The sequence below is a fragment of the Odontesthes bonariensis genome, chromosome 13 (assembly GCF_027942865.1).
Source record: "Odontesthes bonariensis isolate fOdoBon6 chromosome 13, fOdoBon6.hap1, whole genome shotgun sequence".
In the NCBI taxonomy this organism is placed as follows: Eukaryota; Metazoa; Chordata; class Actinopteri; order Atheriniformes; family Atherinopsidae; genus Odontesthes; species Odontesthes bonariensis.
In genome coordinates, this window is record NC_134518.1 from 20,707,365 (window position 1) to 20,722,865 (window position 15,501).

Here is a 15,501-nt window from a genome sequence, read left to right on the forward strand (position 1 = left end):
CACCCCGCGTTCTGCCTCTGCAGTTGGAACATTGATCCATGCGATGCCCCCGTGCGTAAAGCGGTGCGCCTCCTGAGAAGCTTTTTCGACCTCATTCCGCCTCTAGCTGCTTCCTCTTGCTGGCGTTTGGGAGCCCGGCCCATCAGCACCGCGCTGGGGCGGGGTTTTCACAAGGGTGCGCTCGCTTTGCTGCGTCTGGTTCGGAGGATAATCTCGGAAGAGAACGGGGACTTAAAAGGAAAGAGATTTTCCTTTCACAGTATTGTGACAAAAAGTGAGAAAACGCATCAAATGATAACCGTAACGCTTGCTTGTCTGTGAGGTTTGTGGAACATGAAACCATGGGAACACTGTGTGTTAAACGCTTCCATCTCATCCCACAGAGGAGATGGACTGAAAAGAGAAACAAAACAACTCCAAGCCATGTGTGCGCGTCTACAAATGTTACACATTAGTCATTTCAGAAACCGTTTGTGATCGTTTGCTTTTAATTTTGGTCCGCATGTGTCACCTGGTGGATACGTTTCGTGTCTTGGTTTGCGGTTTTGCAGCTATTTCTGGGGTCATATATTATATTTATGCCTCTCTACCTTTCATTTAGGTTATTTTGTGTCTCTTTAGGACATATACAGTATATTTCCGGGCTCGCTGGCTCTGCGGTGTGGCCCTTTCATACATACAATAACGCAGGGAGCTAAACTAAGTAAGTGCATTTGCCAAGAAACTAAAGTAATTTTTAAAATACTCCTTGCTAAACTGAGTGTTTCACTATCAACATGAAAATGTGATTTATTTTTATATTTTTATGAACATATGAGCAAGTCTACATGTGAGCTTATTCGTTTTTTGTTGCAAATCAAAGTCAAAATCTACTTCAGTGTCAATTCTACTGTAGTATTTGCAGGGTATATAGAGGATTCAAATGTGTTTCTCTGAGACCTTCGATAACAATATTCAGAAAGAAAAGCCTTTCTGAACTCTCTGAAAACTGCTAATATTTACAACTAAATGCCGGTGTAACAGCGAATTTTGTCACCCATCCCATTCTAAGTGCTGCTCTTCATGCAGATTTTTCTTTGTTACACTCCTTGCATTAAATATTACCTCTGAAATTTGTTTCCAGGGTTATACTGTAATGGTGACTAGTATTAGTGAATCAGAACAATACTACCCCAGTCATCACACCGGAGAAGACAAACCAAGTATACTTGTATGTTAATGTATTGTAATCTTGTTTAAATAGCACTTGCTGTGTCCAATGAGAGCGCCTCTATGCAATTTTTTCAGACCAGTGAAGCGAACTGAGGGCGGGTCGTAAGCGGTTTCCTTTCCCTTTTTTGTTTTTTTTAGGTTTGTGTATGTGAGTATGTGTGTTTTCTGACCAGCTGAAATGGCGGCCCGGAGCGTCGAATCGTCCTAACTTTATCGCACAATAATAAACACAACCATATCCGCAGCTCTTATCACATAACATGGGGAGAAACTTTACTGGGAGGCTTCGGACGCTCTAGTTAGGACGCGTTACTTGAACCACTACGTCTGAACGGAGTTGAAACGCAAAGGTAATGATGAAAAGCTTACAACTGCCCTATGCAGGCTAACGTCAATGCTAGCTAGCTAGCATCGACGTTAGCCAACGACTTAAGAAAGGGATTGTCAGCTGAGCTATTTTACGCTATCTGATAACGCCAGTTAAATGTTGGCTGTAAATAGACACGTTGGCTCTGAATATAAATGTTGTAATGTAGGTACTCGCCTGTCACTTGTATATAGACAATGACTAAAGCTTAACATAAATGTTTGTAATTTCGTGTGTGATGCTAACCTTAGCTCGCTGGCTAAAGCAACACTGTTGGCTAACGTTAGCAAGGCTAGCTAGATAAGCTCTGCCAAGAGAGAGGTGTGTGTCTCTGCCCCAAACATTTAACTAACGGTAGAAAAAAAATATACATTGCAGCAGTCATTGGGTTTTTAGTCTTAACGCTTTTACTAGTAACTTTATTTCTCTTCTGCAGACAATGGAGGATTCTCACACACGGTACAGCAAACGTTTGGTAAGTAAGTTAGCCAAAGTGCTACCTCCCGGAACACTTGTTTTATGTTTACAATGAGACCGAGTTGTGTTTGCCGTCCATTGCGTGTATCTAAAGTTAGCCCCTCCGTGACCACTAAGCAGTTTAATTCATGAAAAGTCCCGTGTTTGATTGTGCGGCCTGCTTTCTCTTTGGTCACTGAGTAAGGGCAGTAGTACTCCTGTTTTGTGTGTCTTCCCATTGACGGTAATGAACTTGTTTAAAGACCCTGGGTTCAAGAAAAGGTCAAGTTCACTATCTAACCTGACAGCATTGGTTCTGCGACTTTGCTTAAACTCCATACAACACTTTTCCCCCAATTGTTGCAAAGCACCAAACTCTCTGGCTAGCTATTACATAAAATATGTTTATACCAGCGATTTAATGGGTGTGGAATCAAATATAAATCTTAAATGTGTATTAATAAAATAATGCTTTCCCTTACGTTTTCAGTTTTCTTGTTTGCTGGACATTTTTATTAAAAGTGTAAATTGAACGGTTCCCTTATTAGGATTCAATAATGCCCTTAACTGTTTTATAATCTATAGTTATATAGATATAATCTAAGCATCGACAAGGGTTTCCTGCCATTTTGTTGCACTCTGAAGGTAATGGGTACTGTCACTGTGTGGCCCTCAGTTATGAAAGTAAGGGGCATTGGTGTTGAGATAATACTTCATTTGTTGTGGCAAAGAGATGGGGGGTGGGGACATCTTAGTGCAGGGGTGTTGTGCTTGATCCATCTGTCTAGCCAAGCACTGCAAAGGGGGGGAGCAATGTGTAGAAGATTAACTCCTGCCATTGGGATGCTTTATTGTTTGTTTCCTACATAAAGTGAACTGGTGGCAGGCTAACTGTTCAGCTTGGATTGATTTATTGAGATTTCACCCATGTCTGGGATGATGGGCTTTATTTTTGGCACTGATGGGAATTCAACTGCAAGAAGCATTGCCCACCGGTGTCTCCAATTGTCAGTGGTTCTTCCCCTTCAAGAACCTCTGAATACACAAAGCAATGTTCCAATGATTTTTGGTAATTTAACTTTTTTTTGTGATGTTCCGTTGCACTTGCTTTTGGTTTTGTAGCTGAGCCAGTAAATATATGTGAAAGTCTCTTAGTTGTGGATGTGAGCGGTTATTGAAATTACTCACTTTCTTAGTTTTTTTTTCTTTGTTTTCTTAGAAGTAAGTGTCTGAAGTGTAGTCTGAGAGGTTTCCACTGCCAAGCTTTGTCAGCGGATTGGCAAACAGAAACCAAAGGAGAATTTGGGGGAAATAATATCATGTTTGGTCATTTATTGCACTTATTTTAGTTCTGTGCGAGAGTCTATCGGTTAGCCTATATAGTTATGCTTCATAGCTCTGTCCGGTTCCATCCTTGCACACACTGACTTTAGTATTTATGTAGCACCAATTCATATTAAAAAGTAATCTTGGGGGACTTAACCTGGAGAGAAAAGCACTTTGTGACAAGGATAAATAAACCTGGCGCGTCATCCAGCTGCAGCGGTTCACCCCACGTTAAGAAGTCGACCAAGGGGAATCTTTGCCTTCCCAGTCTTTGTCCCTTGTTTTAGTTACTTACTGCAAATCTGACTGTGGAACACTTTAAAACAGGCCTGAAAAATTTTCTTTTTACCCAATGTTTTTAATGATCTCCCTTTAAATGCTCTATCCTGTATTTATTTCGTTTTAGCATTTAAAGGACTCGCTACTTTTATTTGTGTATTTTATTTGCATTTTACTGTCCCTGCTTTTGAACCTAATATTTGTCTTATCCCACTGTAGCACTTTGAGATTTTATTGTAAATGTAAAGTGTGTTAAAAATAAAATTTATTATTATTATTATTATTATTAAATTACACCATTCATGTCAGATGTAGAGGTTAAGGTATTGTTTTTTCTTGTCCTCAGCGCACAGGTACACGTCGCCGCTACCAGGATGACGGGATCTCGGATGATGAAATTGAAGGCAAACGAATGTTTGACTTGGATGAGAAATTGGAGTGTGAGAGGTTTGCTTCTGATCTGATCAAACACATGGATGGTAAAGGTAAAGATTCACAAGTAAATTAACAAAAGTCATGAAACATGATGTCAGTAAAACCGTATCAACCCACGTCTTATATCATGTGAGGGAAGTGTGATTGTGCCAGTCGTACCATGTCTCTCCCAGTTTGTGCTGGTCAAGTGTCGCAGTTGTACTTTAGCGTTATATTTTCAGATTTTGTCTTTTGATGATTGTTTTTCTTTGCTCCTCTATAGATTTTACATATGAGTACATCCAGCGGGAAGGGCTCAGGGACCCCATTATTTTTAAGACGGCCGATGGGCTTGGTATTCAGTAAGTAAAAGTCTTCAACTGTTTCCTCACAGAATGTTCCTTTTGCCCCAAAACACATACTGCACTTTTGTTGTGTTCTGAAATTGCCAGATGTCGGGAGCTTTTTCACAGAAAAATTTGAAAATGCCTCAAATGATCTCTCTTGCAGAATGCCAGATTCTGATTTTAGTGTGAGTGATGTCAAGCTGTTTGTCGGTAAGTTCCACAAAAATGGACAAATCAATTTTTTTTATTCTATACATACAAACAGTTGTACTTTCGTGCTACATGCATATATATATATATATATATATATATATATATATATGCATGTGTTGTTCGGTTATTTTAACCTGCCAAAAAAAGGTTCTGCACGTTAATTGGTAGCGATGTAAAGTATGCATGAAGATATTAAATCTAGATTTCATTTCACTGGTCTTAATCGCTGAACCATTGCTCATCGTCTTATAGGTAGTCGGCGCATTGTCGACGTTATGGACGTGAACACCCAGAAGGGAATTGAGATGTCGATGGCTCAGTGGCGGCGCTACTATGAGACACCGCCATCGGAAAGAGAAAAACTCTACAACGTAATCAGCCTGGAGTTCAGCCACACAAGGCTGGAAAATCTGGTCAAACGGCCTGCATCGGTGAGCCTTGACACAATATCGCATTCTTCATTGAGAAAACACTTGTCTAGTGATCGTAATGTCGTGTTCCCCCCTGTGCAGTCTTCAGAGCAGCATTTACTCTGTTTTAGTAACGTTTTTTTGTTGTAAATAAAAGCAGTTTGAATGAACGTATGCACCATTTTCCGCATTGTCCACTCCAGGTGGACCTCATCGACTGGGTAGACAACATGTGGCCTCGGCATCTCAAGGAGAGACAGAGAGACTCCACTAACGCCATCATTGACATGCATTATCCCAAAGTGCAGAAGTGAGTTGAACAGTATTAAACATTTGGTGTGCCTCAATTAAGGTGCACCGCTGATCATAGTGAAATTGTTAATTCAGTTTTTAACTCCAGCTCTTTGGATTTGAATTTTGACCTAAATTAATGGCATGTTTTCCACCCACGCTCTGTCTCTAAGGTACTGCCTTATGAGTGTGCAGGGCTGCTTCACAGATTTCCACATAGACTTTGGGGGCACATCAGTGTGGTACCACATTCTGCGAGGAGGAAAGGTCAGTCTACACGCCAGTAGTGTAATACGAGGTTCGAAAGTTGATGCTTGTGACGGTCAGGTGGGCTCCTATTTTAGTCTTTGTGCAGCAATAGATTTAATTATGGTCACGAGCCAAAAGAGCATTTTATTTACAACTTCAAGTTAATGTCTCGTAAATGCAAATTAGTCTGTTGGAATTTTTTTTCTTTTTTAGATATATATATATATATATTATGGGCACATGCAAATTTCCTTTATTGGATTGATGTTTTGGTCTCTTGTGTCTCTTTGTGAGAGAAATTATAGAGACATTACAATCTTGACACGTCCTTCCCTCTAAACGTGATGCAATGCACTTTTCTTATGACAGCAGAGTTCCAGTCAGCAATAACAGCATGTAGTTTAGGATTTTGTATTTGCTCGGACTAAATAAAAGTCTTGCAGGTTCCATTGTCAACCCAGTAGCCATAATTCTTCGTCTCACGTAACAAATATCTGCAGGTTAAGCAAACAACTGCTTTCTGTGTTTGTGCTGTGCACATCGGTCACACCAAAGTATGCAAGTGAATTTTACTCCTGAATCTGTTTTGTTACAACCCTGATGTTTGGATGTACTGTCAGAGCAGAGTGCAGCTCAAAGCAGAGCGTTAAAATGTAAAATCTCGGTCCAGTAAAATGTTCAGTTATGTTTGGTCTTGCGCATCCTTTTTTATGGCTTGTCAGGGGATCCCGAAGTCCTTGAGCCTTACTGCAGACATATGATGCTTTAAATCAGTGAGTTTGTGTGTGCTATATTAATGAAGTAATTTCAGGACCTTACACATGGATTCTTTACCCGTCCTTCCTGCAGGTGTTTTGGCTTATTCCACCCACTCCCCAAAACCTGGAGATGTATGAAAACTGGGTTCTATCAGGAAAACAGGGAGACATCTTCCTTGGAGACAAGTGCCATGACTGTCAGAGGATAGAGCTCAAGCAGGGCTATACCTTCATAATCCCATCAGGTTCGATATTCGAACGCCTCCACGATAAATCTCCACAGGACTCTCCCTCACATACACCGTCTCTTGCCTTTCCCTTAGAGGCTTCACACACTCGTAACCACTGCTTTCCTTCATCGTGCTGTGTTTTACATGTTGCAGGGTGGATCCATGCAGTTTACACCCCAGAAGACACGTTGGTGTTTGGGGGGAATTTCCTACATAGCTTTAACATCCCCATGCAGCTCAACATCTACAACATTGAGGACCGCACACGGGTGAGAAGCACTTTGTTGTCTAAACTTTTACCTTTTGACTGTTTTTTTTTATTTAATTTTTTTATCCTGTTCTTATTTTATTTTTTTTTAATTCAGAAATTTACTTTTTTTTTTTTCTTTTCCAATGACCAGAACCATTCCCCATAATACCTGGTCATGCACTGATATGGAGTCTGTTACCAGTGCTCTCTTTGTTTTTAAAATTAAAACATTGTGCCTAACAGAGTAGAAATGAATAGAATTAGAATAGTTTTGTATGTGAAATACTTGTGAAATACAGTGTTGGGGAAGGATGCAGCCTTTCAGCACTCTTGTGTCTATATTTGGCAAGAATAGGTATGGTTGCACTTGGCAACAAGGAGTGCTCTGAGCGCATTATCCACAATTGCAATGTTAACAAAAGCGCTCCCGATCGCTTGTCTGATTAGGTTTGTTCATTTTGGCTTTGCGTCAGTGGAGAATAGAAATGCACAACTCTTGAACTTGTGCTAACATGTTAAAATGTGTTTTTCAGAAGCAAAAAATATGATTTTAAATTTTAAACTCAATGTATGTTTATTTAATTTTGTTAGAGTGGTGTTTGATCATTTTAATTAATATTTCTACTAATAATCTTTTTCATCTTCCTCCTTTAGGTGCCAGCAAAGTTCCGCTACCCATTTTACTATGAGATGTGCTGGTATGTCCTGGAGAGATACCTCTACTGTCTGACCAACATCTCCCACCTCACACCTGAGTTCCAAAAACATTCCCTTGGCATTGGTGAGCGTGAACACAGGGAAACGATGCGGCCTTCATTTTCTTTCTCTTTTTCCCACTGGCACAGGACGAACCCAACCTTTAACGATGACGTTCTTCTCTCCTCAGGACTTACTCCTGCTGACGTTGAAATCGGTAATCAATCTGGCAATGGCACCTCCAATGGAGTCGACAGTGATGCTGAAAACGAGGTAAAGGTCAAGGACGAAGAGGTCAAGGAAGAGGTCAAGGTCGAAGAGGTCAATGTCGTAGAGGTCAAGGTCGAAGAGGTCAAGGACGAAGAGGTGAAAGAAGAGCCGACGGCCCGCGCTATCACACCTCGGCGCGCGCTAACGCCCTTTGAGCTGGAGGGACTGTCGAACCTCTTAGGGAAGCTGGAGGAGCTGCCGGCCCACAAAAAGTGCATCCCTGAGGGGATCGGGAACGCTGCAGCTCTGATAGAAGACATGACGGTGCGTATAATCAGATTTTCTTGCGCAGATCAACTCGCACGTTAACAAGTAGTGAATCAGTTTTTTTTCCCCCTGCTTTTCACTTCTCAATTCTGTGTCCAGGCTGTGTTGAAGCAGTGTGCAAGTGACGACCCCAAGCTAGTCTACACTGGAGAGCCAATTGTCAAATGGCCTAAAAGGGTGAGCAGGGAACTGATATGTCGCACATTTTGGCTCATTTGAAGTAAACGGAAACATTCCTGTGCACTGTAAGCTACTAACATACTTTTCCACCTTTTTGCTGCTGATTTTGTACAGCCATCATGGTACCAGCCCCCGGCTCCCCCTCCACCTGTTATTTACCGTCCTCGCCTGGGTCCCTCCCTCCACAAGCATCAGAGGTCAACCAAACGCTCTTCCATCTCGGCTTTGAGGCGCAGGCGGGTGAGGTGCAAGCGCTGTGCTGCCTGCTGCAGAAAGGAGTGTGGCAACTGCCAGTACTGCCACGACATGAGGAAATTTGGGGGACCAGGACGTATGAAGAAGAGCTGCATCATGAGACAGTGTCTCGCGGTAAGATGTCATACCCTTGACTGTATCTGTATGTTTCAAACAAAATAACACTGTGCATCAGTACGTGGTGGATTCAACGGGATGTCTTCTGTCGATAACTTGAAACCTTTTTTAGTCTACTTTTACGTCTCTTTAAGTCACTGCTCCAAAATGTTTATCATCATAAAAAATGTTTTTAATCACGACATTGTAATTTGGAACCTACATTGCATTATTTTTCACAACAGAACATTGTAATATAAGTGAAGCTTTCAGTGCTCTGTTGGCTTTAGATAAAAAAATAAATAAAATGTTGATGTTGTTTTACTCGTATCCAGCCTGCCTTGCCGAACACGGCCAGATGTGCTATATGCGGAGAGGGAGAGTTTGATGAATCAAATCCAAGCACTCACTCCCTCATGGAGTGCACGGTATGCTCACAGATAGTCCATCGTCAGTGTGTTAAGGTGAGTCTTCTTCAGATGGAGCAAAGTCTTGACAGATTTATTTATTTAGTTTAGTTTCTTTAAAGTCTTACATTCTGCTTTTTTGTCCCCTGAGAAGTATTACGGGCTTCCTGCGCATGTTTTCGTAGCTTCACTTTAATGTAAAATTCAAACATGTGCTCATAAATAAGGATATAACATGAACTGTTTGACATGTCTGTAATAGAAAAATATCCCAAATCTTCACAGTTGAGATAATGATTCAGTTAGTTTGAATCTGTAATCAAGTCTCGTGCACAAAAAGGCTGCTGTGACACTTTGTTTATTCGCCTGTGTAGTGCGAACAAAATAACACAGACATTGGAAATGATTGTGAGCACTGCTTCTTTATGTACAGTAAAGAGCTTTGATGCTGATTGTGTATGTGGGATGTTGTTGCAGAACCAAAGCTGCCGTTTGTGGGTCAGTTTGTGTTTCAGACTTTAAACTGTTCTGTTTCAGGAACCGGGTGAGGGAAAGATCAATAAGGATCTCCCCAGCTGCTGGGAATGTCCTAAATGTTACCAAGGCAAAGGTTCTGCATCAGAGGTACAAAACTCAGAACTTCTTCATCTTAATTTGCCTCAACTCCTGTCTCAGTGTTCAGAGTTCACCTTTTTTGTCTTTGTCGCCAAAGTTTCCTTATCAATAACTTTTAGCTACTCTGTGGTTAATGCCGCACAAATGAACTGACACCTTCTCATCAGTCTTCAAGCGATGAGGAAAGCGGAGAGTCGGAGGGTTCGACATCTATGTCACAGTCCAAACTTGCATACCAAGAAGGCACTGATGCAGGCGAAGGAGCAAGACGAGGGGGAGGCAGCAGACCTGCAGGCCGACCGACGGCACCACCACCCTCACAGAAACTGCTACTGCAGCATCAGCAGAGTCGCAAAAGAGCAAGTGCACTGGAGCTCAGACTTAAGAAGAGGGTAAGTTGGACGTGCTGTGAATGCTTTAAAGTGAAACATTTTATAGTGGGATTTAAAGTGCTCTAATAATCCAGCATGTCTGCATCTCCTGAATGTTTCACTATTTTCCAGTGAAATTGATGTTATTTTCCAACCGCTTCCTTTTTTTGCAGATAAAACTGGAGCGAAGCAAACTCTTATCAGTAAGCACCGTACTTTATTTACCAAAGATATGATATGATACTTAAATGATTCTACCATATATCCTGGTTTGAAACTTGTTTGGCTTTTCTCTTCAGAAACAATCGTCTCTAGATCGCTCTCCCAGGCTGCTGGGCTCCAGGGTGTTTTCCCGCCTGCGCTCACCAGCAAGCAGACTACCTCAGGGTCGAGGCCAGGGCTCCACATGGGCAGGTAGCTTGCCGTACAACCGTTTTCCAGGTGGGACTGGGACCGTCGAACAGCAGCACTCTTCTTCCGGTCTGGCGCTTGAGCCAAAAGGGGAGCCCCGCAGAGGGAGGGGAAGAGGTGTGAGACTGCGAGGAGGTGGAGCGGGACGAGGCATCAGAAGTGGAGGAAGTCGTGCAGAGTTGGAGGAGGAGGAGAGCGAGGACAGCAGCAGCAGCAGCAGCACCAGCAGCAGCAGCAGTGATGACGAGGAGGAAGAGGAGAGTGAGCTGAACAATGGGAGGGGAGGGGACAAAGAGAATCAGCCACAGTTGAGGCGAGGAGGACCGGCAGCTAAAGAACGAGATGAGGGTGGGAATGAGGTGGCTAACCAAAACGGAGCGGACGAGGATGAGGAAGAGGAAATGGAGCAGGACAGTCCGAAAGGGGACAAAGATGGCTCATGTGTTAAAGTGACGCTGCAAAGGCCAACCAGAGCAAAACAGGACCCATCAGCCATTGTCCCCAAATTGGAGGCTATCGCTCCTCAAACTGCCACATCCACAATACACCATCAGAGCAGAGCCCTGGTCAGACCCCCAATTAGAAATTGTCCAGATCAGCACTCAAACAGGCACACACCACCACACACTCGGAGTGGGCGCACATCCCACCCAGAAAGACTTGAGGCCTCAAAAAGGACGAGACTAAGTAGGCCAGCTAAACTGAGCAATGGTGCTTCCTCTTCTTCATCTGAGCTTCAGCATCTTAGAGTCCCCCTGTCTGCCCTGCAGGAAGGAGGCGGCGAGGCAGACAGGGAGAGCGCCGGGAGCGGCCCAAGCTGTGAAAGGGAGGTGTGGGTGTCTGTCTTCCGCTACTTAAGTCGAGCAGATTTGTGTGTCTGCATGGCTGTCTGCAAGAATTGGTACAAATGGTAAGATCCATTCATTCATTTTCTTTTTTGTTGTTGTTGTTGTTGTTTTAAGGAATTTGTAACATGTTTGGATCTGATTGGCAGTCTGGTTACATGGCAGCCACACTCACGCTTACATGTCTTATTGTAAGATTAGAAGACGCAAAGCTCGTATATTTTTATTATTTCAATGAATCTGTTTACACACAGAATAGAGATCCACCTTCTTTAGGGGCATTTCAGCACTATGCTTGCACAATGTCGAGATGTGATCAAAACGAGGAATGCGCTGAGCGGGCCCAGCGCATCGGCCTCTGTGTGCACCTGGCTGTGAGACAAGTCCGCATGGATTGTCTACAACATGCAAAGAGGAAGTACTTATGTGGAATATAATGCAATCGGTTTTCAGTTGGATTTAATTCGTGTACAAAATCTCTGTGATGTATTGAGGAGCACTTTATTTTGAACTTTGCCTCAGCGAGAGGTTCCTAACCTAGTTAGTTTTTGTCTGTCCAAAAAATCATGCATGTTAGGTTAATTGGCATCTCTAAATTGTCCTTAGGAGTGAGTGTGAGCGTGTATGTTTGTTTGTCTCGTTTGTCTCTATGTGGCCCTGTGATGGACTGGCGGCCTGTCCAGGGTGTACCCCGCCTCTCGCCCATTGACTGCTGGGATAGGCTCCAGCTCCCCGCGACCCGACCGACAGATTCAGCGGTATAGATAATGGATGGAATTACAAAGAGAAAGAAAATCTGAGTCTACTGAAATTAGAATCCGGATTTTAGACCTCAAAGAAATCAGAAGTTGCAGTCGGCACATCAATTGCTAGTTTTTAGCTGTCAGGTGTGCATCATAAAGTGACAGTAGCTGATTATCATTAGTTCTGTCAGAGGTAAATTTATAGATGTAGTCATTCTGTATCACTTTTCACTTTAGGTCGCCGCGTATCAGGGAAAAGAAAATACGTCCTCGTTCACCCGCTGCTTGGTAATTCACACGACAGACGGATGCAGTTCAGCCCCTAGTGTGTGTGTGTACTTACACACATCAAGCTGGCATCAGCTGAATGATGACATTGTCATTGCTTAGAGTGGTGCTTTCCACAATGCCGGCTTGCCCTTGCACACATTACCCGTTTGGCCTCTTGTTAATACCTCCCTCAAAGGTTTTAACGGCAGTGAATCAACTTCGACTAACGCTCTGTACTTTCCCACATGATGTCGTCGTAATGAAGGCGAAGTAGCCTCGGTTTGAATGGCAGGTGTGAAAATTCCCTCTGCAATGTGTCGTCTGGCCGCGATGTCTGCATTCAGCCCAGAGATTCTGGATGAAAACGCGACTGTACAAACCCAAACGGACTGTGTGTTTGTGTTCAGAGTGGTGAGCTCGTTATTCGGACACTTGTATGGCCACCTTAATTAATCTAAAGCTGAATTTTTTAAGTAGGCTAAGTAGCTTGTAAAGTACAGCTGTGAATCAAGTGTGTCACATTATGTTTAACGAGCCTGTGACATATTTCCCTGCTCACGTCGTTCTGAGGTTTCGGGTGCAGGTTGTAGATATTAGCTACGCTACCAAAAAAGTACACACTGTAACTACTTTGAATTTCCTGCAGTGTTATTACAGTATTTTGTAATGTCAGTGGGTCATACCTCTGAGTGTCGATAACCAGAAGAACGGCTATGTTCACTATGAGTGTGTGCGCTTGTCCGTAGGTGTTTAGACAAGCGGCTCTGGGCTCGGATTGACCTGAGCATCAAGCGCACTGTTACTCCTCAGGCTCTCACAGGCATCATAAAGAGACAGCCGGTCACGCTAGACCTCTCCTGGACCAATATCTCCAAAAAACAGCTCAACTGGCTCGTTGGTCGCTTACCTGGTATATACAAACACACTCACACTCGTTTATTGTATATCTTTTGATTTTAATTGAATAATAACCGAGTCGGCGTGATGGATAGATTTAAAAGGAATGCCTCAGTGTAAAGACAAACCATCATCCATTTTGCAGGGCTGAAGGACCTGATGCTGGCAGGTTGTTCGTGGTCATCTATTTCAGCTCTCTGCTCCTCCGGTTGCCCTCTCCTCCGCTCTCTGGACCTGCGATACGCAGATGGGGTCAAAGACTCGCAGATCAGGGATCTGGTCAGTCCTCCAGGTGAGCGCAGAGCAGCCTCAGCAGAGAGTCATTGCAAGACGTGCAGTATAGCATTAGCTGTTAATTTCCTGGTAATTAATGAACTTCGCCTTGCTCGTATTCTCCCTTTGCTTCTCTTTCTCCTTTTTCCTTATCTCATTTGTTTAATTTCTTTCGCTCCTTCTGTCCCAGGCTGCGACAACCGCAGCCAGCTGCGCAGCATGCAGTGTTTGCGGTTAGCCGGCCTGGACATCAGTGACCCGACTCTTCGGCTGGTGATCCGCCACATGCCCCACCTAACAAAACTGGATCTCTCCCACTGCAACAGCCTCACCGACCACTCCATCAACCTGCTGACTGCAGTGGGCTCATCCACCCGAAACACACTGACGGAGCTCAACCTGGGAGGTGAGAGACCGTCGATGTTATGAATCTCACTTTCAGGAGCAAAGAACACGCACATTTGTAGCTTCGGGTTTTATTTCAGAAGAATTGAAGTGCCTTTGCGTTTCTTCCCCAGGCTGCAGCAAACTGACCGACACGTGTTTGAAGTATCTCCGTCGCCTCTCGTGTATCTCGCTGCTCGACCTGCGAGGCTGCAAAGGAGTCTCCAGAAAAGCCTGTGAGGCCTTCATCTCCGAACTGTCAGTCAACACACTCTACTGCCTATCAGATGAAAAACTGATCCAGCGGATATCTTAGTCACCTGCCCCGCTCCGTGTTTAGAGGGGATTTAAGATGCTAATGCAGGGGTTGGAGGGGGGTCTGAAGCAGAGAGCATGCTCACTGGTGTTGGGGAAAGCGGTTCTCGCAGCTGGAACAATGTGTCTTACGTTTTTTTTTTTTTCTGCATACCTACGAAGAGACTCAGGAGCTTTCTTTGCTGTTCTTTTGAAAAGTAATTTTCTCTCCTCGACAGGAGTGTAAGAACGATGAATTATCTGGGTTAGACTTCACGTCCCGCGGATGACGACCCTCTCGGCTGTTCTCGGACAGGTGCAAGTCTTAATTCCTCTCACAAGCTCCCGCCGTGAGAAAAAGACAAGTAAAGACTTTGAGTTTCTTCTTCAGGACATAAAAAAAAAAAGCTCCGATACTATTGTTCAGTTTGGCTATTTCGCCGTAAGCTTTTATTTGTCATGCGACACATTTGGGTGCATCAAGTAGATGGATATATGTTTTGTTTTTTGTCAGGGAGAAACTGTTCAGTTGTTTGATGACTTGCGCTTTTATGCACAACAGTTATGTGTTGAGATTTACTTTTTTCTTTTCAAAAGAAACAACTAAAGGTGAAAAGACTTTTTCGTCAAACTACTGGAACGATCAGTGTTTACCAGTTGTGCATCCGGCTTTTTTTTTTTTTTTTTTTTAAATCATTAAATGAAACATTTGTTCGGCCGTGTACATGCGAGCGTTGAAGAAGGTACAAAGACAGCGTGAGTAGGCAATCAACAAAGCAACAAGACCTCACCCCAACAAAGGGCAGGTTGCATTAAGTATGGGGGGAATAAGCCAAGGATAAGTTGTCAGACGGATGGTGCATTTTTTGAAAATATCAATTCAACTTTCAGGTGCTATTGTTTCCAAACTCCTATTGCTTTGTTTTTGTACAGAGATGACATTTAGAGCAAAACTATTCAAGATGAAACTGCTTCCAAGCCCCTATTTGATACTTTTTCTTTTTTAAGATGGATGAGAAATTACCTACGTTCACATGTCAAATTCAGTGTAGAGATGTTAAGATTTTGATGGGTGTGTGTGTGGGGGGGGTGTTGCTCGTTTCTGTTTCTTTAAAGTGTTGTGGCTCCGTATCTCCCGGACTGCTCTCCTGGCCATATCCCTCAGAATGAATATAAGTCTATAAATATAAATATTTACTTTTGTGTAAATGTGTTTTTCTTCTTTTAGATTCTAAAAAAAAAAAAAAAAAAGCAAAAAAAAAAAATCGGGAAGCCTGTAGCACTGTAAGTATTCTCTGAAGCCTTTTTCACTAAGTGTTATTTGTGTTATTTTTCAAGAAAAATAAAAGAATGAGAAACAGTTTGGCTACGCTTTGCTGTGAGACGCATTCAGTACAACACTGCGGATCCAGGACGACGCCGAAA

At 43.0% G+C, this 15,501-nt stretch overlaps 1 protein-coding gene across 2 annotated transcripts; it reads left to right on the forward strand.

Moving 5' to 3' along the window:
- The first annotated feature begins 935 nt into the window (after positions 1-935).
- On the forward strand, positions 936-15,436 carry kdm2ab (lysine (K)-specific demethylase 2Ab). 2 transcript variants are annotated; one of them, XM_075481506.1, is made up of 23 exons: positions 937-1,562; positions 2,016-2,054; positions 3,987-4,125; positions 4,338-4,416; positions 4,565-4,611; positions 4,867-5,045; positions 5,228-5,334; positions 5,489-5,582; positions 6,414-6,567; positions 6,706-6,821; positions 7,457-7,583; positions 7,689-8,032; positions 8,135-8,212; positions 8,330-8,584; positions 8,902-9,030; positions 9,511-9,597; positions 9,756-9,980; positions 10,133-10,162; positions 10,259-11,280; positions 12,975-13,138; positions 13,271-13,417; positions 13,589-13,804; positions 13,917-15,436. In XM_075481506.1, the coding sequence occupies exons 2-23, from the start codon at positions 2,019-2,021 to the stop codon at positions 14,096-14,098; spliced, it is 3,957 nt and encodes a 1,318-aa protein (XP_075337621.1). In that variant the 5' UTR covers positions 937-1,562; positions 2,016-2,018; the 3' UTR covers positions 14,099-15,436. The 2 variants fall into 2 exon arrangements, with proteins under 2 accessions (XP_075337620.1, XP_075337621.1); XM_075481505.1 differs by having other exon boundaries at positions 936-1,562; positions 6,414-6,821.
- The last annotated feature ends 65 nt before the right edge of the window (positions 15,437-15,501 follow it).

Coding starts and splice junctions, on each gene's coding strand:
- kdm2ab (XM_075481505.1), top strand. CDS start 2,019: ATGGAGGATTCTCACACACGGTACAGCAAACGTTTG. Junction 8,033..8,134: donor CTCTGATAGAAGACATGACG/GTGCGTATAATC, acceptor TTCTGTGTCCAG/GCTGTGTTGAAGCAGTGTGC. Junction 9,598..9,755: donor GCAAAGGTTCTGCATCAGAG/GTACAAAACTCA, acceptor CCTTCTCATCAG/TCTTCAAGCGATGAGGAAAG.